We start from the raw sequence: 25,537 nt of genomic DNA, 5'->3' as shown, positions 1-25,537 counted from the left end.
AGGGCGGTGCACATGCAGGACTTCCCAGAACTTTGCACCCCTTCCTTGATCGCAGTGACTCTTGACCTCTCAGCAGTGCTTCATCTGGTTACACGCTTCTCAAATGGTTACACTCCTAATTGCAAAGGGGAGATCTTGAGGCAAATGACCTTTGTGGTATTCCTGAAATCACACATATATGCAGAAACCTCTTCAATTCTGCTTCCTTCTTTCCCCCAGTGATGTCAGAAATAACACAGAAACTATGTAGGATAGAAATTTTGATTTCCACACATTTCATGGGTAACATTTCTGGCTTGATCCTTGTTTTCTTAATGGTTTGAGCTCATAGTTCCTGACTCAAGCTGGGACCCGAGGCAAGGGTCTTTGGGGCCAAAAGAAGGTGTGCAGTGTGATGGCCTCTGTCTGGCTGCATGATCCTGGACAGGTAACCCCCCACCCGCCAAGAAGCCTCACTTCTTCCTCTATAAAATGTGAGCAATGTCACCAAAAGGTTGAATGAGACAAAGTCAGTTGGAGGACTTTGTGGGGACCACTTCATGGAGAGCTGACATCTCTGGTTTCTTCTACAGGTACTGCCACAAGATTCAGCGGACGAAGCTTTGGGCGGTACAGCCTTCCTGAGGCACAGAACTGGTACATCCATTTCCACCTGAAAACACTCCAATCACAGGCTATTCTCCTGTTCAGCAATGAGACAGTGTACGTCTCCCTGAAGGTAAGGCACTGCCAGCCTGAGAGATTTCACGTGAGTGTGCCAGGCTAGGGAGGTGGGGACAGCCTGAGGAACAGCCATGAAGCCCAAATTCTGGCAAAGAAAACCCTGCGTGCTTTTCAGGGATGCTGGTGTGACTATTGGGTTAAGACATAAGACTTTCCAGTTGTGATGGCCCAAGGCCTGGACCTGGAGATATATATAGCCAAAGACAACCAGAGGTTGGGCTGCTCTGTGGGAGGAGAGAGAGCCTCTGAAGATAGAGGGAGAAATGGGAGGCCATCTAGTCATGGTGGGTTTGTTTTATCACTTTTGCTGAATAACAGACCAGTGTTTTCCAAGATGGGTGGGAGGCTGGCTATCACTGGGGTGCTCAAGACTACAAACCCGGCATTAAGTTACATGGAATCACATGGAAGGAAAATGAATTTTCTTTCTCATGGTCTTTCAGTCCTACTGATTACATCTTGTAGACTATCTCAGTTTGCCTGTCTGATTTTAACACCATCAACATAAAAGCCAATCTCCCACTTTGACAAAGAACAAGCAGACTTTGGCAGCTAGTTGAAATTAATTATTCAATAAATATTTATTGAGCATCTGCTAAGTGACAGGCACTGTTCTAGGTGCTTGGGTCTCATCAGTGAATAATACAAAAATCCCTCTGAGAGCTTTCACCCTACAGGGGAAGCCTGACAATAAACATAAAAATAATAACTCAGAAAATTATAGTTTGTCCAAATGTGATAAGTGCTTTGGTTTAAAAAAAAAAAAAAGGTTAAGGGGGATCAGGACTGTGGGAAGTTGATATTTTAAGTAAGGTGATCAGGGAAAGCTTCACTGAGTTGGTAACTGAACCAGAATATGAAGGGGGTAAGGGAATTAGCTAGGTAGACATCTGAGGAACAGCATTCTAGGTAGAGGGAATAGCAGTGTAAAAACCTTTTGGTAGGAGAATGCTTCGCATGTTTAAGGAACAGTCCAGCTGTGTATATGGACTGAGTAAAGTAAGCAAGGGAGACAGTAGTAGTAGGAGTTGAGGTCAGAGATACAATGGGATGAGGGAGTATCTATAAAGTTCTCATAGGCCATTGAAGGACTTTGGCTTTTGTCCTGAGCAAAATGGAGGGCATGAGAAGGTTTGAGCAGGGGCGCCTGGGTGGCTCAGTTGGTTAAGAAGGTTTGAGCAGAGAATTGACATGATGTGACATATTCAGAAGGGTCATCATGGCTCCTGTGCTGATAAACAACTTTAGAGAAACAAGGATAAAAGCAGAGACCCAGCCAAGAGGGTACTGCGATAATTCACGTGAGAGATGGTGGTGGTCTAGATCAGGGTAATGACAGTGAACTGGGAAGAAGAATTGAGATTCTAGATAGATTCTTGAAGGCAAAAACAACAGGACTTCCTGATGAATTGAATGAGGGCTGGGAGAGAAAGCAAGGAGTAAGATTTGGGCCTGAGTAATTAGAAAAAATGGAGTTGCTGCCAACAGACCAGGGGAAGGCTATGGGTAGAGCAGGTTTGGGGGAAGATCATAAGTTCAGTTTTGGAGATATAAGTTTGAGATGCCTATTAGACTTCCAAGTGGAGCTGGATAAACAAGCCTAGTGTCTGTGAGAAAGGTCTGGATAAGAGATGAAGATCTGGGAACCTTCAGCATATACTTAGTATTGGAAGCCATGAAGCTGGATGAGATCACCAAGGAGTATAGATTGTAAAAAGAGTAGACCAAGGATTCATCCATGTAACACTCCAAATTGAGATATCTGGGGGAAGAGAAGGATCCAACAAAGGAGACTGAAAAGGTGCAACCAGTGATGCTGGAGGAAAACCAAGAGTATTGTATCCAGGAAGCTGAATGAAGAACATGTATCATGAAGGAAGGAGTGACCAGCTGATAATGTGCTACTGAGAGGTCAAGTGAGATGGGAAGTGATATTAATCACTGGACGTGGCAACACAGAGGCCACTAAATACCCTGACACCAGTGGTTTCAGTATTGTGGTGGGTCGGTGGGTTGGGGATAGAATTTTGCTGCAAAGAGGGAGCAAAGAAAGAAGGTGATCTCTGGTGGGAGAAGTGGGTTCAAGACAACTTTTTTAAAGATTAGAGCAATAACAGCATGTTTGTGTGATGACTGGAATGGTACAGTAGAGAATGAACAAACAAAGATGTAGGGAAGAGAAAGGAGGTCAATGGAAACTTGTCCTTGAGGAGGTAAGACCAAGTACATGAATGGAGAGACTGGCTTCCACCAAGGTGGACAGATATGATGGTAAGAGTGCCTGCAAGTCCCCATCTGATCGCTGAGAGCAAGGATGGGGAGGCGAGCATCAGGGGTTTGAGGAGAGAGAGGTTGTGAAAATAGTCACCTGGGAGAGTAAACCAAGGAAGATAGCACCATAATTAGGCACCACAAAGGGCTCATTTGAAACTTGCAGTCATGAAATTAAAGGGAGATCAATAAGCAAGGCTGCGTGTTTTTCTCCAGCTATGTTCAGCTCAATGATGCTCACATACAGCAGAGGGAGAGTTGGATTTTACCAGATTTGTGTGTTTGCCAAATGAGTTCTACCAAGTAAGTGAGGACAGGAGTTTGGCTATGGAATTTAAGCTGGAGAAGGAGAGAGGTGAGAACCTTACAGAGGTTGAGAGACAATGAAAAGATGGTGGGACCAATGGATTTGTGGTCCTAGCTAAGTGAAAGGAGTGATTTAAGGACAGTGTTTTGAGTCTACATACTGGAATAATAGTAAGTTTCCTTTTACATAAATAACTGTATAGGTAGTATTCAACCAGGACAAAAATTGGGAAGGTGATGTACAAATGGCTAACTTCTGTAAAACACTGGATTGGATTTTCAACTTTCACCCAGAGAAAGCTCTACACAACCCAGAGTGACCACAGTAGTCCTACCTCTTGAGCTGAGGTAAACTAGAATGATTTAACCCAGTGGTTCTCAGACTTCTTGATTTCAGGACTTTTTCACACTCCTAAAAATAATTGAAGATCCTAGGGAAGTTTTGTTTATGTGGGCTAGAGCTATCAGTATTTTCAGTATTAGAAATTAAAACTGAGAAATGTTAAAATCTTTATTTATTCATTTAAAAATAGCAAGAAACCTATTACATGTTGACATAAATACCATATTATTGTGAACAATAATTACATTTTCCAAAATTAAGAAAAAAGAAGAGTGGCACTGTTTTACATTTTTGCGAATCTCTCTTATGTATGGCTTTATAGTAGACAGCTGGATTTTCACATCTACTTCTGCGTTCATCTGTTGTGATAGCACATGTCTGGAAATCACTGCATATTTGTGAGAGATAGAGTAGAAAAGGCAAATAATGTTTTAGGATTATTATAAAAATGGTTTCCCCTTGTGGGTCCCCTGGAAAGGTCTTGGAGACCCACTTTGAGAACTGCAGAACTGCTGAATAAGAGAGTGGGAGGGAGGGAGGTTTTTGGTGTCCTTGAGGGCCAACTTGAGGAGCACAGAACACGGGAGAGGCCTACAAAGAAGAATCCAAAAGAGACAGTCTTGGTCAGCAAGGCTTCTCGGGGCCTCAGTTTCCTCATCTGTGAAATGGAGATGCCATCCCTGCCTGGACCATCCCATGGAACATGGTAAGGGCCAAATGAGACCACAGACAGAACAGCAATTTGAGGGCTTTAATACTCTACAATGTTTAAAACAGCCTTGAAAATCCCCAAACACTACCTCTCCCACCCATGAAAATACAACCAACATTCTTTGCACTGGTAGCCTGTTAGCAGTACTTTTTATAAGGACTTCTTGGCTTTGCTGATGGCCATCTGGGTTTTCTTTGCAGCTGGCTGATGGAGTGCTCCAGCTGGAATACCGTTGCCCAGGTGGTTTCTATGGAAATCTTTCCTCCGGGCTCCACGTGAATGACCAAGAGTGGCACTCCATTGTGGTGGAGGAGACAGACACTTCCATTCGCCTGTTGGTTGACAGCTCAGGCAACGCCTCCCTTGTGCTCCCAGAGAATTGCCAGGGTCTCGGGCCCGAAGGAGACCTCTTTCTGGGTGGCCTTGTTCTCTTGCATTCTTCCCCAATCGTGTCCCAGGGTTTTGAAGGCTGCCTGGATGCGGTCGTGATCAATGGAGAGGCGCTGGAGCTGCTGGTCCATGGCAAGAAGGCATCAAGCTTGCAAGAGAGGCAGGCCCTCACCCAGTGCTGCTCACACAGCAATGACTGTAGCCAAAACCCATGTCTCAATGGTGGCAAGTGCTCACAGACCCGCGGGGCAGGTAAGGGCTGGAAATAACTCCAAGGCTTAACCCAGAAGGCTCTTCAGAAGACCCCAGCATGTTGTACTAGCAATCATGTATCACTGGAGAGTTTACCAAGTATATTCCTTCAGCACAGCCCCATGAGGGAGAGAGGGGTTGAAAGAAAGCCGTCAATGGCTCCATTTTACAGCATAGGAAACTGCTGGGCTATGTAAGGGATACCCAGATGGGTGACGGAACTCACCCAGGGTCACATGGCTGTTAAGTGAGAGAGGTGCCTTTGGCATGCAGATCTCAGTGGAGCAATCCTCTCCCTGATGCCAAATCTCTCTTTCTTCCCCTTACTATCTCATGAGTAACGGGTTGGGATCCACTACACTAAGGGAAGCCAGGAGTCTTTGTTCTCCCTCAACAAGGACTGACTTTCTACCTGTATGGATGGGGGACCAGCATGAACAGGGACCTCTGATGCCACAGGTTAACTTCATCACACACCTTAGTATTATGATTGGTCCGTGCCAGGTTTCTCTTTTATATTCCCCTTTACTCTATACTCAGCTGCCTTTCCCTTCCCCAAACCAATAGGCAAACATTTAAAGTTCTTAAACGAGTTCTTGCAAAATGTACATTACTGGTTTTACACATGCTTGAATTTCTAATTATATAAGTGATATATAATTTTTATAGTTTTCCATCCACGCTGCCACAATTCATACACATTGCTTTTATTGTGGCTCCGTACCCCGATGTGTGTGCATGCACTCACGTCTTCCCTCTCTACTCAGCTAGCACCGAACACCCTGCTGGCTTCAACACCCCACCTCCATCAACAATGTGGCATGAATATCCTCATGCACATCTTCTGTGAACCTGCACAAGAACTTCCTTCACACACACACACCACACTCAGGGATGGAACTCACATACCCAGAGGATGTAAATCATTATTTTGACTAACTAGGGCCAAATTGCTCTTCAGCATGGCCACAGCAGCTGCACTTCCACCAGCAACGCAGGAGGATCCGGTATCTCTGTCAACACTCGGCATTATCCCATTTTCTCATTTTTGCCTGGGTAATAGTACTGTCGTTTCCATCTGCAGAATATCTAAGGGGTCCATCACTTCTGTCTGTCCGCACTACCAGGCAGCTGTCATCTCTCACCCTTGGGCCGGCTGTCTCCCTGCTCTCTCCCTTCTCGCCCTCCACCTGCGCCTTCCAGCAGGGCACCAGAGTGACCTTTATACAAAGCAGGTCTGAGTGCATCACTTTCCTGCTTGGAACCTTGCAGTGGCTTCCCCTTGCTGGAAGAAGGGGAATTAGGAATTAGGAATTAAGAGTCCTAATTCCTAATTCCTGCATCCGGCTCATAGGGATGCTCTGGCTCCTCCCACCTCCCTCGCCCTGCAGTCCCCACTCTCCCTTGGCTTGCTAGGCTCTGTTGTTTTATGATAATTACTAATATACTGATATTATACACAATTGGTTCAATAGGTTTGAATCCCAAATTTGCCATTTACTTGCTGGGTGTTCTTGAGCAAATGTCACGCATTCTCTGTGCCTCATCTCCTCCCCTGCCATCAACTTGTACCTGTCCCCTGATGAGGATAACAGTAACCAACTTCAGAGTTGTCATGAGGCTCAAATGGGCTGACACATGCAGATTGTTAGCACGGTGACTAGCACTGAATAAGTGTTGTCTAGGATGATTACTATTCTTTAGATGCCTGTTCTCTGTAGACTACACATGGTTTGAGGCCGGGATCATGTCTTCTTGTTTAGCAGGGCACCGGTGCCCCACATGGTGCTTGTCACAGAAGGAGGCACTCAGTAACTCAACATGGACACGCGGATCTGCAGACACGCCAAGGCCCCCCTCTGTCCTGGAGGGCCTCTCAGCCTGCAGCTGCCTGACTCTCTTCCCCCTGCCCTCCCTCCCAGGCTATGTCTGCAAGTGTCCCCCCCAGTTCTCCGGGAGGCACTGTGAACAAAAAAGGGAGAACTGCACTTCAACACCCTGCCTGGAAGGTGGCACTTGCGTCTCGTCCCCTGAAGGTGCCTCCTGTAACTGCCCTCACCCTTATATGGGAGACAGGTAAGCACAGGGGAGGCCACCTGCCTTTGGCTCCTCACCCTGGGTTTGGCACCATTAGGGAATGATCTCTACACTCTGATCTCCAGAGAAGCCAATGGGAGACCAGGAGCTCAGTGCTCCAGCGACCTGGCTTCTCAGCTTTTTCCACGTGCCAAGGCTTCTCCCTCCAACCACCTGCATCAGAACACTCAGGGAAGGAGGGTTCTTACTTCCCAGAAAGTGGCCTGGGAACAATGACTCCACTAGGTACAAACACTGCTGTGGGTCTCAAACCCCACTGCAAGCTACCTGTGCCTTGTATTATGCTGGCCTGGGGGATTGCAAGAATCCATAGATCCCTAGAATCCTAGAGGTAAAGAGGCTTGGTAATTATCTGGTTTTATGGCTCCCCAGTTTAGGAGTCTTTAAAAAATCATCAGGGATACTTGTGAAAAATACAGATTTCTGGACCAACTATATCAGAATCTCCAAGGAATGAGGCCTGGGATTCTATCTATAACAAGCTCTCAAGTGATCCCCTTGCTGTCAGCGTGTGCATAAGAGAGCCAATGATGTAGTCCACCCGCTCACTTTACAGATGGGGAAACTGAGGCCCAGAAAAGGAAAGGGCTTGTCCAAATCCCCCCATGTGTTTGTGACCAAGTCCTTTCTCTCAGCACCTGGCATTTCTGGCCCCACTGCACACCTCGCTCTGCAGTCGATGTGTTGGCAGGATACTTCCTGGCTGAAAGTGGTGGTGTTTGCAATTTAAAAGAGGAACATGGGGAGGATAATGTCTAACCCAAAAGGACAAAGTGTTGGTGGTGAATATGTAGACACTGGGACTCAAGTAGAATGAAGGGAGCCTTTCTTAATATCCCTCAAAAGTGAATGAAGCTGGCCATGGAAGCCTCCTAGGAGCCTTACACCATGGAATGCCAAGCTGACGGTGACCTGGGAGGTCATACAATTCCAAGTGCTCGCTCTGAACAGTTGTCCAATGGAAGGTCTGTGCAAGACCAAGCCGGGTTCCTGTGGTCTCCTGAAGAACAGTGAGCAACACTGGTGCCCAGCTGTCATGGCTGGGTGCTGCTGACTTGTGTCTGGGACTCTGACATTAATGCTGAGGACAGCCGGGTATGTCGGCTGCCTCCACCACAGTATGTGGTGGCAAATCTCACCCCAGTGGTGGAGCATATATCCAATGCCTAGATCACATGAATGGGAAATAACAGAAGTGCCCGGAGCCTAGATTCCAAATGGTCATGAATGAAGTTGTAACTGACTGCCACACCTTCCTCGTGGAAGATGGAAGGCTCTGATGTTATATGTGTGATCGTTATCATCCATTTTCTTTTTTTTTTGGTTGAAAATTGGAGAAGGTAGGCTTGAGTGCAGGGGTCCATAAATCTTTGTGAGAGGGGACATGGAAAGGGAAGTATACTGACTACTTCTCTGTCTCTGCAGGTGTGAAATGGAAGCAAGGGGCTGCTCAGAAGGACACTGCCTAGTCACCCCTGAGATCACAAGGGGTGACTGGGGGCAGCAGGAGATTCTGATCTTCATAGTGGCCCTGCTATTTATCATTTTAAGCACCGCTGGGCTCCTCTTCTACTGCCGCCGTTGCAAGTCCCACAAGCCCGTGGCCATGGAGGACCCAGACCTCCTGGCCAGGAGTGTTGGTGTTGACACCCAAACTATGCCTGCCATCGAGCTCAACCCGCTGAGCACCAGCTCCTGCAACAACCTGAACCAACTGGAGTCCAGCAAGACCTCAGTTCCAAATGAACTGGTCACTTTTGGACCCAGCTCTAAGCAGCGGCCAGTGGTCTGCAGTGTGCCTCCCAGACTCCCACCAGCAGTGGCCCTTTCCCACTCTGACAACGAGCCTGTCATTAAGAGGACATGGTCAGGCGAAGAGATGGGTCAGTATAGCCAGAGGCCCTTAGCCTCTGGAATTGATGGAATAGGTGGTAGACCTAAACACTCCATTAGGTGAGGCCACCATCCCGTCCAATGCCTTGGGATAGGATATGAAGGGATGTGCTCAAGGTCACAGTGCACTGGTGGGCTGGACCAGATGCCAGGTCTCTGGACTCAGAATCTGTGGCTCATTCCACTGCACCATGACCCCCTCCTCTAAATTCCAACTCACTCCATAGGATTGATATCTATGGCAGAAACCTGTAGACCCTGGATAGGGGTAAATGGGATCCCCGGGGTGAAAGGGGGGGCTTCTGCTCCTTTGTGCTTTTCTGGGAAAGGAAAGAGCAGTAGTCCAAGCTTTTGGCCACCCAGTCTGGAGGTATGACAGCCTTGGGCCAGACCTGACTGACCTAGAGGAGGGGTCTTCACCTCACTCTCCTCTTTGGCTCGAAAGGAGGTGAATTTGTAAAGCACTTTATATTTTCTGGCTTATTCACCAATAGTTAAAAAAGATATTTTCATAAACTTCTTGCTGATAGGGTAATCGGGGCCCATAAAGACACAGTAACTTGTTCTAATTCACCCAACTATTCAGTAGCAGGGACAGAGAAGGACCACGGAAGCCTGGTCTCCAATCTTCCAAGCCACATCTCATTTAATCACCCTCTGTAACAGATGCCATCACCCTCCCCCAGTCCAAACTGTGTCCGTTTCCTTCTGTTAAGGAGACATAAGTCACCAGCAGGAGTTGGGACGGAGCTGCTGTTTCCAGCAGAGGCGAGCAGGCTACATGGAGTCATCCATATTCTTCCCTTATTCACTGACTCTCAGACCATTGGCACAGGTTTACAATATGAGCTGGCTTTGGGTTAAACCTCTGGCCTTGAAGGTGGCCCCGTTGAATTCTAGGTACCAGTCTAAGCTGCCAGACACAACACACATCGATGGCCACATACCCATGCACTCTTCTGCCTGGTTCTACCACACGCTGAATCATGTATAGCAGCTAAAAGGCCTGCTGAAACCTTCACCAAGGAGACTCACCCTATCTTGTGCTCACCCTATCTTGTCATTTTCAGTGTGCCCAGGCGGAGCTACGGTCTGGCCCCCTACTTACTCCAGGAAGGAACGCTGGGAATACCCCCACTCGGAAGTGACACCTGGCCCTCTGCCGCCGTCGCCTCACCACCACCAGATTCCACCCGTGATGCCGGACTCCACTGGCCTCTATGGGGGCTTCCCCTTCCCACTGGAGCTGGAAAACAAGCGGGCACCCCTCCCACCCCGTTACAGCAACCAGAACCTGGAAGATCTGATGCCCCCACGGCCCCCCAGTCCCCGGGAACACCTGCTGGCCCCCTGTCTCAACGAGTACACGGCCATCAGCTACTACCACTCACAGTTCCGGCAGGGAGGGGGAGGGCCCTGCCTGGCAGAGGGGGGCTACAAAGGGGTGAGTATGCGCCTCAGCCGGGCTGGGCCCTCTTATGCTGACTGTGAGGTTGGGGGTGGGCATCTCACAGGGCGGGGCCAGACCCAGGCTCCCGCCAACTATGAGGGCTCTGATATGGTGGAGAGTGATTATGGGAGCTGTGAGGAGGTTATGTTCTAGCTATCCTCAGAGGAAGGCAGGGAGGAAGCCAAGGACTTGGAGGAGTGAGTTGAGCATGGCTGGAAAAGTGGGAGGGAAGCCCCCATCCCCAGTCCAGGCTGCCATACCTTGAAATGTGCTCTTGCAGACCCCCAGCGAGTCCCTGAGGATGGAGGGAAGCTGAGGGTGGAGCTCCAAAAACAGCACAAGGGCCCTCAGCAGGAAGGGGAGGTACAGAACAGTTAACCCTGGGAAACCAGGACAAACCGATTCCTAGGATGGGCAAGAGGCAGTCTGTCTCACTGCCCACCATCTCTCAGTCCCCAGGGAGGTGGCTCTGTCAGGGAGCATTCTGACAGCTGCCCACAGCTCCATTCTGGAGGCCATCCACCTGACAGGCACCTACTACATCAGCTACAGAGACAAGGTCCAGGGTCATCTGACCCTGGAGGGCCACAAGGCATCCTCTAGGGGCTGAGAGGTGAGCAGCAGGTGGGCAGGTCACCAAGTCACCTGTGCACCCTGCCTCGTTCACACATAATTGCAGCATCTGCTCAGTGTGAGGCACTGTGCTAGGCCTGGGGCGACAAGGGCACCCGAGGAGCATCACTTGGCCTCAGTCTCCTGGGGCCCCACTCCTCTAATGCAGAGTCCAAGGAACTTGCTCTGCCTCGTTAAGTCATATGACTTTCCACCAGGCAGTACCTGCCAGGATTCCTGCAGCCCTGAACCTTTTTGGTTAAGGAATTCAGACCTCATGGAACTCTGGGTTCTTCAGCCCAAGTTTCTCAAGCACTTTGGGCCAAAGGCAGGGAGGACCTATTCTTCATTTTTTAAAATTCTTAGGCACTTTTCAACCTTGCTGTCTGGATGAGTTGCCCCAAAGGGATTTTTCTTCCCTAGACACAAGGTACTAAGAACTCCCCATTCGGGGCATCAGGGAAGGGTGGAGGCGTGGAGCTGGACTTCAGTGTCCAGGCTGGACACTCTGCCTTTTCCTGCCCCTCCATCTCAGATGCCTGCCAATCTAAGTGTTACCTGCAGTGACTCAACCCTATGCATGGAGGGTCAATGTGGGCACGTGTCTGCACATGTGGGCACCTCATGTATAGATGTGTGTACATGTGTAGAGTGTATGTAGCCAGGAGTGGCAGGGACCAGAGAATTCTGGTGGCCTTGCCACTCCCGCCCCTACCAATCCCTTTCTCCGGTCCACTGATTTTTCATTTGTGTTGTTTCTGGAGGCAAAAATCAAAAGGATGAGCAACAGAGACTCTCACCCACAGGGTTGCTGCTGACAGAGGGAGCTCTGTGGGTGAGGGCGTATTCATTCAAATGGCTCACAGCTGTGTGTGTAACTGTGCATGTGAGTGACAGAATGCACAGTTTCACTGGCCATTTGTTATTTTTTTTTTAATAATAAAGAGTCTTTTTTACGGTTATTTTGTATGTCACTTGTCCTGCTTGGGGTTGGGTCAGGGGAAGGGCACGAGGGTCTACGAGCCCTGCCAAGCTGAGGTTCAAGGAATTTGGGGGCTAGACAGGACCCTTGAGGTCATCAAGCACCGTGATTCCCAAACCTAGCAAAATGGCTAAAATATAGATCTGTGAGCCCCAGAGCCAGACAAAAAAATCAGAACCTCTGGGGGCAGGGCCCAGAACACTCTTCAGGGAAAACACCTCTAATTCCAACACAACTGCCCACAGTTAGTGGACAAGTCCACTAATCAGCAGGTGCGTGAATGGCCTGGGACAAGACTTCAGGACTGCCGACCCTGGCCAGCACCCTCTGCACCACATGGCACTGGACGGGGAGAGTGAGCTTTATAGCACAGGGCTCGGGAAGCCAGCCCTCCTGGTGCCCGGAGCCAGCCTACGGCTACTGCTCCACGGCTCACTCCCAAGGCCCAGCCGGAGGTGAACATCACCGGGCAGCTGTGACACAGGCCTTGCAGGAGACACCGAGACTGGAAAGCCCAGTCCCTGCCGAGGAGTTCCCGGTGCAGGTGGGCAGAGAAGGCACATCCATGAGAGGCACCCCAGCACACTGTGGCTCTGGGGCTGGACATGCTCTGTTCCAAACCCCCTCTGCCACACACCAGTGTGGCCTCAGGCAGGTATGAATTGGCTTCCTGTTGTTTAGAAGCATAAACAATAAATGGTGACCATTATACTAGGAAATAATACCAGATAGTATGTAGGTAAGATTAACTTCTCAGAACTGTGCAGGAAAGCATATATAAGCAAGTCCAATGTTGCCCCGACTTCTGTTTTGCTTATCACTTAATTTACGATTTTTGTTCTAATACCACCTGTATCATTATATACTTAATAATTTTCTTTTAGTGCATTCCAACTTTAAAAAAATATTTTTATTCACCTTAAAATGACACATCCATAAACTAAAGGACTTGAAAGTTACTATTTTTTCTAGAACACATGAAAACACATAAACATTCAGACTTTTAAAATGACCGTCCAGGGTCTGCTCAATCATCTTTGGGAAATTCTGATCTAGTGCATCTTCATTCCTGATGTTCCTCATCCCAAGGCCCACAGAGGAGAAGGGTTTGTCTGAGGTCCTGCAGCTAACACTTCACAGAGATAAGACCCACATTCAGGTCTGCACCCAGCCTGGTTATCTCCCTAAAACACAACTTGCTCTCCACCTTCAGGAAGGGGGAGCCTCTCTCCACCCAGCCCACCTTTCCAGAACAGGCCCCTCCTTCCCTTTGTCTTCCCGAGCCTGCACCTTCACCTGTCAACCACCAGAGGGCGCTCTGGGATCAAGACAGCCTACTGGGCTGTGATAGACTCCAAGGTTTTCAGGGAAACTCTCCCATCCCAAGCCCCTGGGGCTCTGGTTCCAAACGTCCCGAGTCTTACACAGCATAACAGTGGCAAAGAAAGGCAAAGATACAGGTTTCCTGACCTCCAGCCTGGGCATTTTTACAGTTCACCATAATCCTCTTCACTACCACTGCTCACTGGCACTTGCTATATGGCAGGTGCTGTGCAAGCACTTGACAGGTCTTGTCTCATTTAATCCTCACAGAAACCCCATGAGGTAAGTACTGTTGTCTCCATTCACAGGCAGAGGGACAGAGACACACATAAATTAGGTGGTTTGTAACTTATGTTAGTGACTTAAAGTGAGGTCACCCGGTTCATGGGTGACAGGGCCAGGATTTAATCTGGGGCGTCTGACTCCCGATATTTGCCTTACATTTGGGTCCATGACATAGGACATCAGGGGATGGAGGAACAGCAGCAAGGAGGACTGAGAGGGCTTAGTCTAATGAGCTCATAGGCCAAGAGTATCACCGTAATTCTAAGTGGTATTAACAGACAAAGTGTCTGGATCCTGGGAGGTGGGGTCAGCTCAACCCCAAGCCACTTGTGTGATCCAGTTCTGAGACTGGATGGTAAGAGTGCCGCAGCAACCTTGAGCATTGCTAGACAGCAAGCAGGACAGGTGGAAGTGAGGACTCACAACCATGTCCAGGGTGGGAGGGCAGATGGAATCCACTGGACAACAGCAAAGGAGTTGTGAGCCCGCTCATTCAGAGGGCTGTGGTGGAGGCCTGCACAACTATACCAGCACATGGGGTTTATCAAGGCCTAACAGAGAAAGCCAATGTATCTTCTAGAAATTGGAGCAGTGCTCTGGAGGGGACACATTGAGGTCTTGGCGGGGAGGACTGAGGCCAGGGCTAGAACCTCAAAATGAGTAGCTGGGTGAAGAAGGGCAGAGCCCTAGACCTTGGGGAGGAAAACCATTCTCTTTTGGACCGAAGATTATGGAGATTCTAAAAGACAGAAAGAGAAAAATACAGTATATAAAGTTTTGAGATATGGAGTGATTTGCCCAAGGCCCACGGCTGGTTTGGTATAGAACAGGTGGCCCTTCCTGATAGCCCATGGTGAACTGGTGAACTGGGCCCAGGTGCTGGACAACAACCCACATTTCAGTGTCTAAGGACAGACTTTAGAAGACCTCAGGCAGCCTCTGCTAGCTCTGTCTTGAGGAGAGGCACAAGAGGTCTCACCAAGTAAAGAGCAGGAACTTTCTCAAGGACCCAGCTGGGAAAAGACAAGCCTTTAGAATTTTCTTAAGATTCCTCAACAAATCTACAGGGTCCAACCAAGGAAAGTGCTTGGTTAGACTGATACAAAACTAAAAGTATATATAACGATGTCAACTCCTTAGAGGCCAGGCTCCATTCCCTACTAAAGGAAACCACACTGAATTTAGTAACCAGCTAATTCCAGATACAAGATTAGCCCGCACAGACAAGGACTGGAAGATCAAGCCCGATCCGATCAATGCCGCCAGCAGCCCATGATCTAGGGAGTGACCAAGTAGTCACAGCTTTCTAGCATAAGTAGAGAGGAGGCTAGCCAGAGAAGGGATGTTACTGCTCTGCTGAGGAGGGAGTCATAAATTATGACTGACGTAGCCAGGGAAGATTCTAAAGAGGAGCAGCCATCTGAGCTGGATCTTAAAATTGAGCTTCAGATTTTGCACAGAGAAGGGCCAGCCAGGCTAAGGGAAAAGCCCAAAGCAAAGGCCTAGAGGTTTTAAGTATTTGGGCAATGGTGGGTAGTCCTGATATGTTGGGGTTGGAGTGTGGGAGGACTTAGGCATCCAGACTGGGGCCTGGAAATGTCCCCTGTCCACTGAGGGTTGTGAGTAACAGAGTTAGTGGCAGAGAGGCAGATCTCAGGGGCAGTACGAGGTTTGCAGTCAGACAGACCTGGCTCCACCACTCAGAAAATGTGTGTTCTTGGTTAAGTTATTTAACCTTTTATGCCTCAGTCTGCGAAGTGGGGATATTACCAGCGCCTTCCCTCACTGGACATGAGTATTAGAAGAGAATACAGGTAATGTGCTTAGCGTAGTTGGCATAGTAAAGGCTCAAAAGATGTTATATATTTTATCACTACTATTAAAAAGGCAGATCTTTTTGCAGCATCCATAACCACACACTTACCTTTGTTCCATGGCCAAGATAAAAAAAAAAAAAAATCCCTCCAGCTAGGGGTAAGAAGGAGCTTAAATGTATTAAGGCAGTAGTTCTCAATAGGAGAGGGGGATGATTTCCACTCCCAACCCCCCACACAAGGGTACCTTTGGCAATGTCTGGAGACACTTTGGATTCCACAACTGGCATTTAGTGGCTAGAGACCAGGGATGTTGCTAAACATCCTACAATGCACAGGACATTCTCCACAACAAAGAATTATTTACCCCCAAATGTACATAATACCAAAGTTGAGAAACTGTCCTAAGGAAACACGTGCAGGCTTTATGCAGCACTTTAGCAGCTGGGAACCTGGCCTGAGGCAAAAGTACACTTATGCCAAGAATAGCAGTTATGGCATATGGTTTTGCTCATTTACAAAAAGGCATCATTCTGGAGTCTGGGTGAGAACAAAACAATATATAAAAAGAATAACATACCATGACTAAGTAGGATTTAATCCAGGTAAGCAAGGCTGGTTCAATATTGAAAAATCAATCAATTTAATCTACCATATCAATAAGTGAAAAAAGAAAAATTGTAAGATCATGTCAACTGATGAAGAAAAAAAATTTGACAAAATTCACCTATTCATGATTTTTTTTTAAATCTCTCAGTACAGACATAGAGGGAAACTTCCATAAAAATCTTAAAGCTTATATTATACTTAAGGGTGAAAGACTGAATGTTCTCTCTGTAAGATCAGAGACAAGACTAGAATGTTTACTGTCACCAACTCCTTTTTTTAACATAGTCCTAGAAGTTCTAGCTATTGCGGTAAGAAAAAAAAAAAGTATACAGGATGGGAAAAAAAGGAAATACAACTATCTCTGTATGCAAACAACATGACTGTCTACACAGAACATCCCAAGAAATCTAGACAAAAACTCATAGAACTACTGAGTACAGACAGGCTGTAGGACACAAGATTAACATGCAAAAATCAGTTGCATTTCTACAGACTACCAATGAACACATGGAAATAGAAATTAAAAACACATTACCATTTACAATTGCTCCAAAGAAAACTAAATACTTAGGGGTATATCCAACAAAACATTTACAAGATCTGGTAAATGGCTAAAATAAAAAATAATGACAATACCAAATGCTGACGAGTATGTGGAGAAACTAAGTAACTCACACATTGCTGGTAGAAATGTAAAATGGTATGGCCACTCTGGAAAATGGCTCGGAAGTTCCTTTTAAAACTAAGAATGGGCTTACATACAACTCAGCAATTGCCCTCTTGGATATATATCCCATAGAAATAAAAACATTTTCATGCAGGAACTTGTACCCGAGTGAATATTCATAGCAGCTTTATCTATAATAGCCAGACCTGGAAATGATGCAGATTTCTTTCCATGAGTGAATGGTTAAAACAACTGTGGTACATCCATACCATGGAATATGACTTCGCAATAAAAAAAAAAAGACAAACTATTAATATAGGCAACAACTTGAATGATCATCAAGGAAATTATACTGAGTGAAAGAAGCCAATCTCAAAAGGATACATACCGTGTAATTCAATTTATATGACATTTGTGAAGTAACATAATGATAGAGATGAAGAACAGATTAGTGGTTGCCCAGGTTTGGGGATGTAGGGGGAGCAGAGGAGGTGAGTGTGTCTCTATAAAGGGGCAGCATGAAGGAGTCTTGTGGTGATGGTCCAGATAAGCATCTTGACTGGGGTGGTGGAAGCTACACATACGATAAAATTGCTTACAGCTACACACGCAAAGACACACACACATGTGCAAGTGAGTGCATATGTTGACTGGAGAAGTCTGAATGAGCTCTATATATTGTGTCAATGTCAGTTTCCTGGTTTTGGTCATGTAATATAGTTATACAAGATTTTAACATTGGGGGAGACTGGAAGAAGGGTGCGCTGGACTTCCCCATACATTTCTTTGTACGTGTGAATCCATAATTACTTCAAAACAAAAAGCTTTACAATTTTTAAGAAAGCTAAATTTTAAAATACATCACTAAAGAAGACAGACCAATGGCAAATAAGTCAGGAAAAGGTGCAGGACATAACTAGTCATTAGGCAAATGCAAATTAAAACCACAAAGAAGTACTACTATAGGGGCGCCTGGGTGGCTCAGTCGTTAAGCATCTGCCTTCGGCTCAGGTCATGATCCCAGGGTCCTGGGATCGAGCCCCGCACTGGGCTCCCTGCTCGGCGGGAAGCCTGTTCTCCCTCTCCCGCTCCCCCTGCTTGTGTTCCTGCTCTAGCTATCTCTCTCTCTGTCAAATAAATAAATAAAAAATCTTTAAAAAAAAAAAAAAAGTACTACTATATACCCATTAAGCTGGCTAAAATTTAAAAGACCATTATATGAAGTACTGGTGAACATATGGAGCAACTGGAGCTTTTAAAAACTGTTGGTAGGAATCCAAAATAGCAGAGTCACTCCAGAATAACAATTTTTCAATTTCTTATAAAGTTATTATACACTTACCATACAAACCCACAATTCCACTCCTAGGTATTATCCAAGAGAAATGAAAACATATGTCTCCACAAAGGTCTGTACATGAATATTTATAGCAGCTTTATTCATCATAGCCGAAAACTGGAAGCAACCCAAATGTCCAACAATCGGTGAATGAATAAACAAATTATGGCTCGTCCATACAATGGAATATTATTTGGCAATAAAAAGAAATAAACCTAATGATACAAGGCACGATACAGATAATATAGAAAGCATTATGCTAAGTCAAAGAAGCCAGACACGAAGGACTCCATACTTGATGGTTGCATTTATATGACATTCTAGAAAAGGCAAAACGAGAGACAGAAAAATCATATCCGTTGTTGCCAAGGGTCAAGTGAGCATGGGGATGGAATTGACTACAAAGGGGCACAAGGGAACTTTTTAGGGTAAAACAAACATTCCATATCTTGATTGAAATAGTAGTCAAATGCATTTGTCAAAACTCATCAAACTGTACACTTAAGAAACAGCTGAATTTTACTACATGTAGATTATACTCCAATTTTTTTCCCCCAAAATGAGTGGGGGGAGGGAGATCAATGACCAAGGGTCTAGTGAAGTGTACCAGTTAAAGATACACACAGTTTCTTGCATACGTCTGCAACGGGCGGAATCTGAGGAAGCAAGCCTACTTAGCAAAGAGCCCCAAGTTTAGGGTCCAAATTCAGTCCACTGTCACTCAATTTATGCCTCCAGCAGTGCAGTGGCTTACCTTGAGGGCCCTTGTTACCTGGAAGGAGGGGTTATAGCCATTAAGTGTAAACATAAGCAGGAACAAACATGTGAAAAGGTGAACAATCTAAAAAGCTTTGAATGCTCTCCACAAAGGAAGTGAGTGAGATATGACTATAATGAATGGACGCAAAACCACAAAACAAGTAAAACTGCTTCTGAGTCTTGGTTTTCTTCAATTCGGCTAATGTTTCAGAAAATGCTTCATAAGCTCTCATGCCAAGAAATTCAGAACATTCTCTTTAACCCTCACAATAATCCCTAAAGGTGGACCTCCCTCCTGAGGCTGTAACAAAGAAGGGGAGGCAGTCAGTGCCTTTGGGAAGCACTTGGGTTCTGGAATCACAGGGCTTGCTGCGGTGTATATCCTAATGCTGCCACTTAAGGGTTGATGACTTGGAACGGTCACTGAATCCCTGTGACCCCGAGTTCCAGAAATAATACTGGTAATCAAAAGGAGTCATAATACATTCCCTGCCTTCCTCTCTCCGTAAAGTGCTATACTTCAGTAGTGTGCCTTGAGGCCTCTGCTTTTAAAGGAGTCTAATTCAGTAGCCCCCCAAGATTGGTTTTCAGATCACCTAAGAAGCAGCTCAGATGGTCTTGTTTTCCCTTTTAATGTGACAACAGGGGACAGGAGTCACCTCTTCCACTGTTCTGAAATCAATCTCCCCACTGCAAATATATATATATATATATGGAGGGGGTGGGATTTCAAGGAATTGGCTTATGTGATGGTCAGGGCTGGCAAGTCCAAGATTTATAGGGCAGGCTACCAGGCTGGCAACTCTTGTACAGGAGGTGATGCTGCTGTCTTGAGGCAGAATTTCTTCTTCCCCATTTAGACCTCAGTTTTCCTCTTAAGGCCCTTCAACTGATTGGAATGAGGCCCACCCACATTTTGAGGATAAACTTTTACTTAAAGGCAACTGATTGTAGACATCAACCACATCTACAAAATAACTTCAGAGCGACACTTAGATTAGTGTTTGATTGAATAACTGGGTTATTCAACATTATAGCCCAGCCATGTTAACATGTGAAACTAACCATCATCCCTGTCAACTACGGTCATCTGATATACACAGACGGGGCTGAGAGTTCCTACTCAAGTTTTCAAGAAAAGCAGGATTGTCTAACAAAAAAACAACTTCCCTTTCTTGGGAACTCTCAATTCCATAGGTGGTTGTACTGTTTGCACTACTCCCCCGGATGAGCTCTGTGACATAAACTACAAACATTTTGACCTAGTAAGAGCTAGTAAAGAGATCTGAGTGATATTTAAAAAGAAAAAAAGGTGAAAACAAAGATGCAGACCGAAACCTCTCAAAAATAAAAAATAAAACTCATTTATTGATAAAAGAAAAGTTTAACACATGATCCATTTGCAGAACCCAAAACAAATTCTTCTGGGAGCTCCTGCATGGTCTACATCTCTACACATACCATGTGAGAAATAGACACCCACGTAGGCACACACGCAGGATGATATATGTGGTCCTGTCTGGCTACCAAGACCTGGGGATGGTAGTTTCTCATATTCATCTTATTCACACACTCATTGACATGGTTTACAAGAGAGTTACATGATTTTATTGTTCACTAAAACAAAACAGCTTCCCCAGCATCACCTTGATTTAAACAAAAGAACACAGCTTAAAACAGGCACCCTCCACCCTCATCCCCCACTCCCCACTCTGGTAACCACATATCAGCACCACTTACATCCCCTGGCCTGAGAATGGCCCAGTGGTACAAAGAACAGGGAAGAAATATCACAAGCTGATGCTGTCAGAGCAAAGAGCATTGCAAACAGCAGGACTAATTAAATTGTCTAAAAGTGTTGACCATGATTTTCAAAGACAAGCCACACCCTCTCCTTTTCCCCCTAATGGTCTTGGAGATTTGTAATGTACTTTGGAAAATTTAATTCTAAGGCAGACTTGGAGCCGACTCCCTAATCACGTCATGCCACTGACACTTTGTGTCTCTGCTGTCAGGAAGTAGCTTCGAGTTCCGATCAGGGCTGATGCTGGGGCCCGCCTTAACATCGATCAGCTATGAAATAAAACCCACTGATACGGAGTTGTGCCTCGGGGCCTCCGCTTTTAAACGAGTCTGTGAGTAATGAGTGAATAGAGAGAGCTGTAAACAGACACAAAGTGAGATTTTGCACTTCCAAAAAACATGAGGTGAATACGTAGTGTTAAACAGAGATGATATTCTATAATTTAGGAAGGGAGACATTTGAGAAGAAAAAAGTAAGCTAGGAGAACAGGGAAGAGGGACAGATTTCCTAAGGTTCCTTCCTGGGATCATCGCTTTAAGACAACTGAAAAAATGGCAAATTGTACCTTTCATGGGGGTGGAGTAAGTAGTGAGCACCAGCCAATGAATTTGGCTGGAGAGGTGAGTGGCAGAGATGGAAGGCTGAGCTGCGGGTTCTGAGCTAAGAGCCGCCACACATTCACATATATCTGACCAAGGTTTGTACAGCTGAAGGGCTCCTAGCATAAATAATGACACTTGTGAATGGTGACAACTTCTAGGAAAATTAAACAGAAGACGCCAGATCATACTCTCCCCAGCAAATACCTGCATGTAAGAGGAGGTACGTTGCCAGAAGAGAGGTGGACACCTCCCGACAGCAGCATTTACAGGAGGGAACAAGGGGCTCGGAAAAGCTACCTCAGAGCTCATGGAAGTCTGAGGTTGCACTGGGGAGCCCGGGGGAGGGACACAGCGCCTGACAGTAGTGGGCCAGAAAGCTGCACATTTTGCCTGTGGCCCCGCAGATGCAGCCTCGCACTGCAGAGAGCCTCGCTCTGTTGCTCCTTGACCAGACTTCTGGTCGTGCTGGGCCTTCTTACCAGGCACCAGGGCGGGGGCACGGGGAGAACCCAGGCAGCTGGTTCCTAAAGAGCCCTGGGAAGATACCAGGGCAGGCTCCCTGACTGAAGAAGCCTCGTGGGCAGAAGAGTAAGCTTCCCTGAGCTGGCGCAGAGGGCTACTTCCAGGAGAAGAGAAAGGGCTTCCTCTTACTTCCATCTTCTGGCTGGCCCTTGACTTTACACCTAAGTGCACAACCGGAAAGGCCCACCAACAGGATGCACCCTGCCTAGGTCTTCTGAAGCAGCAGGAGCACAAGAAAAAGAACAAACAGGGAGAGGGCCATGCCAAATTAGCTTCCAGAAGCCCCAAAGCTAGTGCCATCTCTCCTACACACCACATTTTCCAGGCCAGGGACCCTGAAGCAATAATTTGCATTTTGCAAAATGCACAGTTTTGTACTGCCCAGTCCTCAGATCCAGCCTTACAACCCACCTGGACAGGACGGCCTCTAGCAGCTCCCCAAGTCACAGAAGCTGTGGGCAGGACACACATCTGATCCTTCTACTGGCCCATGCCTTCTCACTGCGAACAACTCTCAGGACTGCGGTGGAAAGACAGCTGGAGCCTGGGGCTTGCACAGAGAAGAGGACAATCCTTGAACCCACTTTGGTAACTTCTAGGCCAGAGGCTTCACAGGGAAGGGCCACTGCCACCTCCAGTTAGAGCCTCGGTCATATAAGCACCTGCTGGTGACCACAGAAAGGGTGGGTGAAAAGTATCATGCTCCTAAGGGAGACCAAATCACAACTGATCACATCTCTCTAACTTAATAAATTATGAGTAGGTTGGGAGTCACTGCAATGAGAACGTAGTTTTGGAAAAGAAGAGAAAGAAAAAGCTAGGGCTAGGATGTGTGTGTGTGGGAGGTTATGAGCTTTGGTGAAACACAGAAGAACAAGACCCCTGATGAATTTGTGCTACTCTCTAACTTGCAGGGTGAACTGCATCTCTAAGGAAGTAAGAGCTTGGGGACAGGAGTGGAGGACAGCACGCCCCTATTCCATGTGCATGAACACACATACACACACACACACACACAGAGCTCAGGGGATGGAGAGCTAATGAATGCCCTCCTGAAATAGTTCTCACACCAAGAGGGGAGAAGAGGCAGCCAAAACGAAGGCAATGCACCTTTCTCTGCTTTCTCTGCAGTTTGTTCCCAAATCTGAAGGCTGACCTTGAGGTGAGCCACCCCTGAGGCTATTTCTGACACTCAGGGAGGCATGCAGGGGAGGGACGGGGTCACAATTAGTGTTTAGAACACAGGGGACTGAAGTCCCTACCAAGTGGTTCCCTTTAGAAGTCTAGGTTGTGGAGGCAGCTTGGGGCAAGGCACTGCTGCTGCCCTGGCCTCGTTGACTGTAAACAACCAAGCACCACACATAGTGTCAGACCAGCTGCTTCTTAGTTCTATGAACTTAATTTCACACTCTCTGTGCACACTGGCCTCATCTTCTCACCCACGGCAAAGTGTGGGTGTCTTCCCGACATGCTGGCAACCGAATGCTACCGTGCCCTGTGCCTGTCAGGGGCTGAGGCTGAAAAACAGGCCTGAATGCACAAAGTGGCCCATTTTATAAGCCCCCCATGGACAGAAGCACATCCCACTCGGCCATCCTTTCCTCGGCCTCGTGCACTGGCAAACATATCCTGAGTCCTTCATATCTTCTCAATATGAAATCAGGCTGGTCAGTGGGAGGTAAAGTATACACCTCCCCACAGAGGTACACATTTAGGTGATCCTGATTAAAACCTTTGGGGTACTCAGCCAAGAATGCTGAGGACCTAAGCACACATTTCCTGGAGCAAGTTTCTTTTCAGCAGGAGAAGCCTAGTAAAAGTTTACTGAGGAAGGAACAACTCACAATAACCCCAGATCTAGAGACAGAGTCTAAAAACAAAAGCTGATTTTAAATAAAATATAAATATTTTCAATTTAGGCAGCACTTGATACCTTTCAGAAGCTAAAGCAACTAAGAATACAACATTGTGACCCATGCGAGGAATTCAGAGAAGGTGTTGCCGAGGGTCACAAGCCAAAGAGAGTAAAGATTAAAAGCTCCAGCTTTGGGGGCTGGTTTTAAACTAGTAGGTAGGTCCAGACATCTCCTGGAGACTTGAATAGGTAGGAGGATACTGAGGTAAAATATTTGGGAGAGGTCTGAGAAAGAGATAGGTCCAGCCTTATAAGGAGAGGGGGTTCCCACTCATTTAATCCAGGCCTGGGCCTGGAAAGGAGAAAACATGAGGTGGGGGATGCTAAGATTTTTAAATAAAGTGAGCTGTGCAACAGGAATAATTTGGGACAGAAAGGAGGGGGGCAGGTAAGGGAGACATGATGAGGGAAAAAAGTTTAAAAGTTCTAGGTTAAATTAAGTACAAATGAACAGGGATGGCACGGCCACTAAGAGGGACCTCTGCATATCTGCTACCCACTCTTTCCCCTGCCCTCAGCCCCACCTGGTCCAGGGTACCGAGGTATCAGGTAGAGGGGTTCCCTGACAGCAACCTTGCCTCTCCCCAGAGCCTGAACCCTACCAGAGGCTCTGGGGCCAGGTGCTGGGGAACACACAGGGGTGGGGTGGGCAGCTGTAGGGAATGCACCCAGATCGCTATACAAAGGCACCGGTGGAGTTGATGAAGATGGGAGCACTGCTTGGCTGGATCAGTTCGTAGAGGGCCTCATACGTCCCCACCACAAAGCCCACGAAGCCCAGGATGCTGATCAGGGCGTCCTTGGCGATGGTGAGGGGGCTCATGCCCTCCGAGTAGTAGGTGGTGATCTCCAGGAGGGGCGGAATGATGAGGGCCAGGGCACTGCTGCTCACGGACCCCACCAAGGAGATGACCAGGTCCAGGCGGGGAATGAGGATGGCCAAGATGCCTGCAGGAGAGAGGACATGTCTGTTCAAGACTGCCCAGAGCTGGAAGAGACCTCCTCACTGTTGAACAAATTTAGCTAAAGTGTCCTTCATCTCAAATGGAGAGCTCTGCAGGAACTCAGACATTATCCAGTCCAATCTCTCATTCCACAGATGAGAAAACAAATGCCCACAGGTGTGGAACAACCTGGTCTCACTGCAAGGTCGGCAGAACTGGGACTGGAACCCAGATCTCCTGGCTTTCAGCTTTTTCTGCTACAGGACATGACTTCCATCTTTCTGAAGCAAACGAACAAAATTACATTCCAGGGCAGTCTGGTCCCTACCAGGGGAGAGAGGCTGGAGCAGAAAAGGAGGTGGACTATTTCTGAGCGACTGGTCATTTTTGTACCACTGAGGGTACCTCCGTCACAAACATCTCTACTTAACTGACAAGGAACAAAACAGGGGGAAAAAGCCGTCCTGGAACGATACCACGGATAAACCCCATTTCACGGAGCATTTTCCTACAGGGCAAGTAGAAGCAATTCAGGGTGCAGGCTGACCTGAGGAGCCAGGCCCCACACAATGACTACATGCCTATGCCAGGACAATCAAGCGGCTCCCACACCTGAAATGTAGGCCCGGGCATATGAGAGCGACGTGGAAGTGACACAGAATGGAGGGCTGCATTAGGAAATCCGTGGGCTTCCACACCCCGGCCCCAAGTGCCCCGCCGTCCAACTACGGGGAGGAGGCTCCACTGACCGCACTTACTCCAGTGCCCACTGGTCCCACCGTGCCCATCGGACTCAGCCTTCCACTGGGGTTGCGGAATGAAAGCCAATGTTTCACAAGTTGACGGAGGATTATGGGCTCTGGAATTAGGCTCTTGTCTCTGAATCCTGGCTCTGGCTGAGTGACACTGGGGGAAGTTACAGC

General features: G+C 47.1%; 3 protein-coding genes across 6 annotated transcripts in view; 1 reads left to right on the top strand and 2 right to left on the bottom strand.

Moving 5' to 3' along the window:
* FAT2 (FAT atypical cadherin 2) overlaps nt 1–10,590 on the top strand; it is a 61,923-nt gene extending 51,333 nt beyond the window's left edge. Inside the window, exons 19-23 of the mRNA XM_034999567.1 lie at nt 573–718; nt 4,556–4,997; nt 6,920–7,073; nt 8,520–8,977; nt 10,058–10,590. Of these exons, the coding sequence (XP_034855458.1) occupies nt 573–718; nt 4,556–4,997; nt 6,920–7,073; nt 8,520–8,977; nt 10,058–10,590 (1,733 nt within the window). The remainder of the gene's footprint in view (nt 1–572; nt 719–4,555; nt 4,998–6,919; nt 7,074–8,519; nt 8,978–10,057) is intronic.
* The window catches only part of LOC118006793 (proton-coupled amino acid transporter 1), a 63,229-nt gene continuing 40,442 nt past the window's right edge, over nt 2,751–25,537 (bottom strand). The window contains exons 11-12 of one of the 4 annotated variants that reach the window (XM_034999563.1): nt 4,137–4,234; nt 3,740–4,031 (exon numbers count right to left, since the gene is read on the bottom strand). In XM_034999563.1, the coding sequence (XP_034855454.1) occupies nt 4,029–4,031; nt 4,137–4,234 (101 nt within the window). In that variant the 3' untranslated portion in view covers nt 3,740–4,028. Of the gene's footprint in view, nt 4,235–4,796; nt 4,865–23,766; nt 24,619–25,537 lie in introns of those variants that run through there. The other 3 variants (XM_034999561.1, XM_034999564.1, XM_034999560.1) reach the window with 3 other exon arrangements.
* LOC118006794 lies at nt 20,171–23,763 on the bottom strand. Its single transcript, XM_034999565.1, has one exon. It carries the CDS (start codon nt 22,224–22,226, stop codon nt 20,901–20,903), a length of 1,326 nt encoding a protein of 441 aa, XP_034855456.1. The 5' UTR covers nt 22,227–23,763; the 3' UTR covers nt 20,171–20,900.

The sequence above is a fragment of the Mirounga leonina genome, unplaced genomic scaffold (assembly GCF_011800145.1).
Source record: "Mirounga leonina isolate KUSES-001 unplaced genomic scaffold, KU_Mleo_1.0 Mir_99, whole genome shotgun sequence".
Lineage (NCBI taxonomy): Eukaryota > Metazoa > Chordata > Mammalia > Carnivora > Phocidae > Mirounga > Mirounga leonina.
The sequence above is the reverse complement of the archived record's forward strand: the minus strand, read 5'-3'. Positions and strand labels throughout refer to the sequence as shown.

Bases quoted from the DNA above. Each gene is read 5' to 3' on its own strand.
- LOC118006794 (XM_034999565.1), bottom strand. From the start codon at position 22,226: ATGTGTGTCCTGCCCACAGCTTCTGTGACTTGGGGAGCTGCTAGAGGC.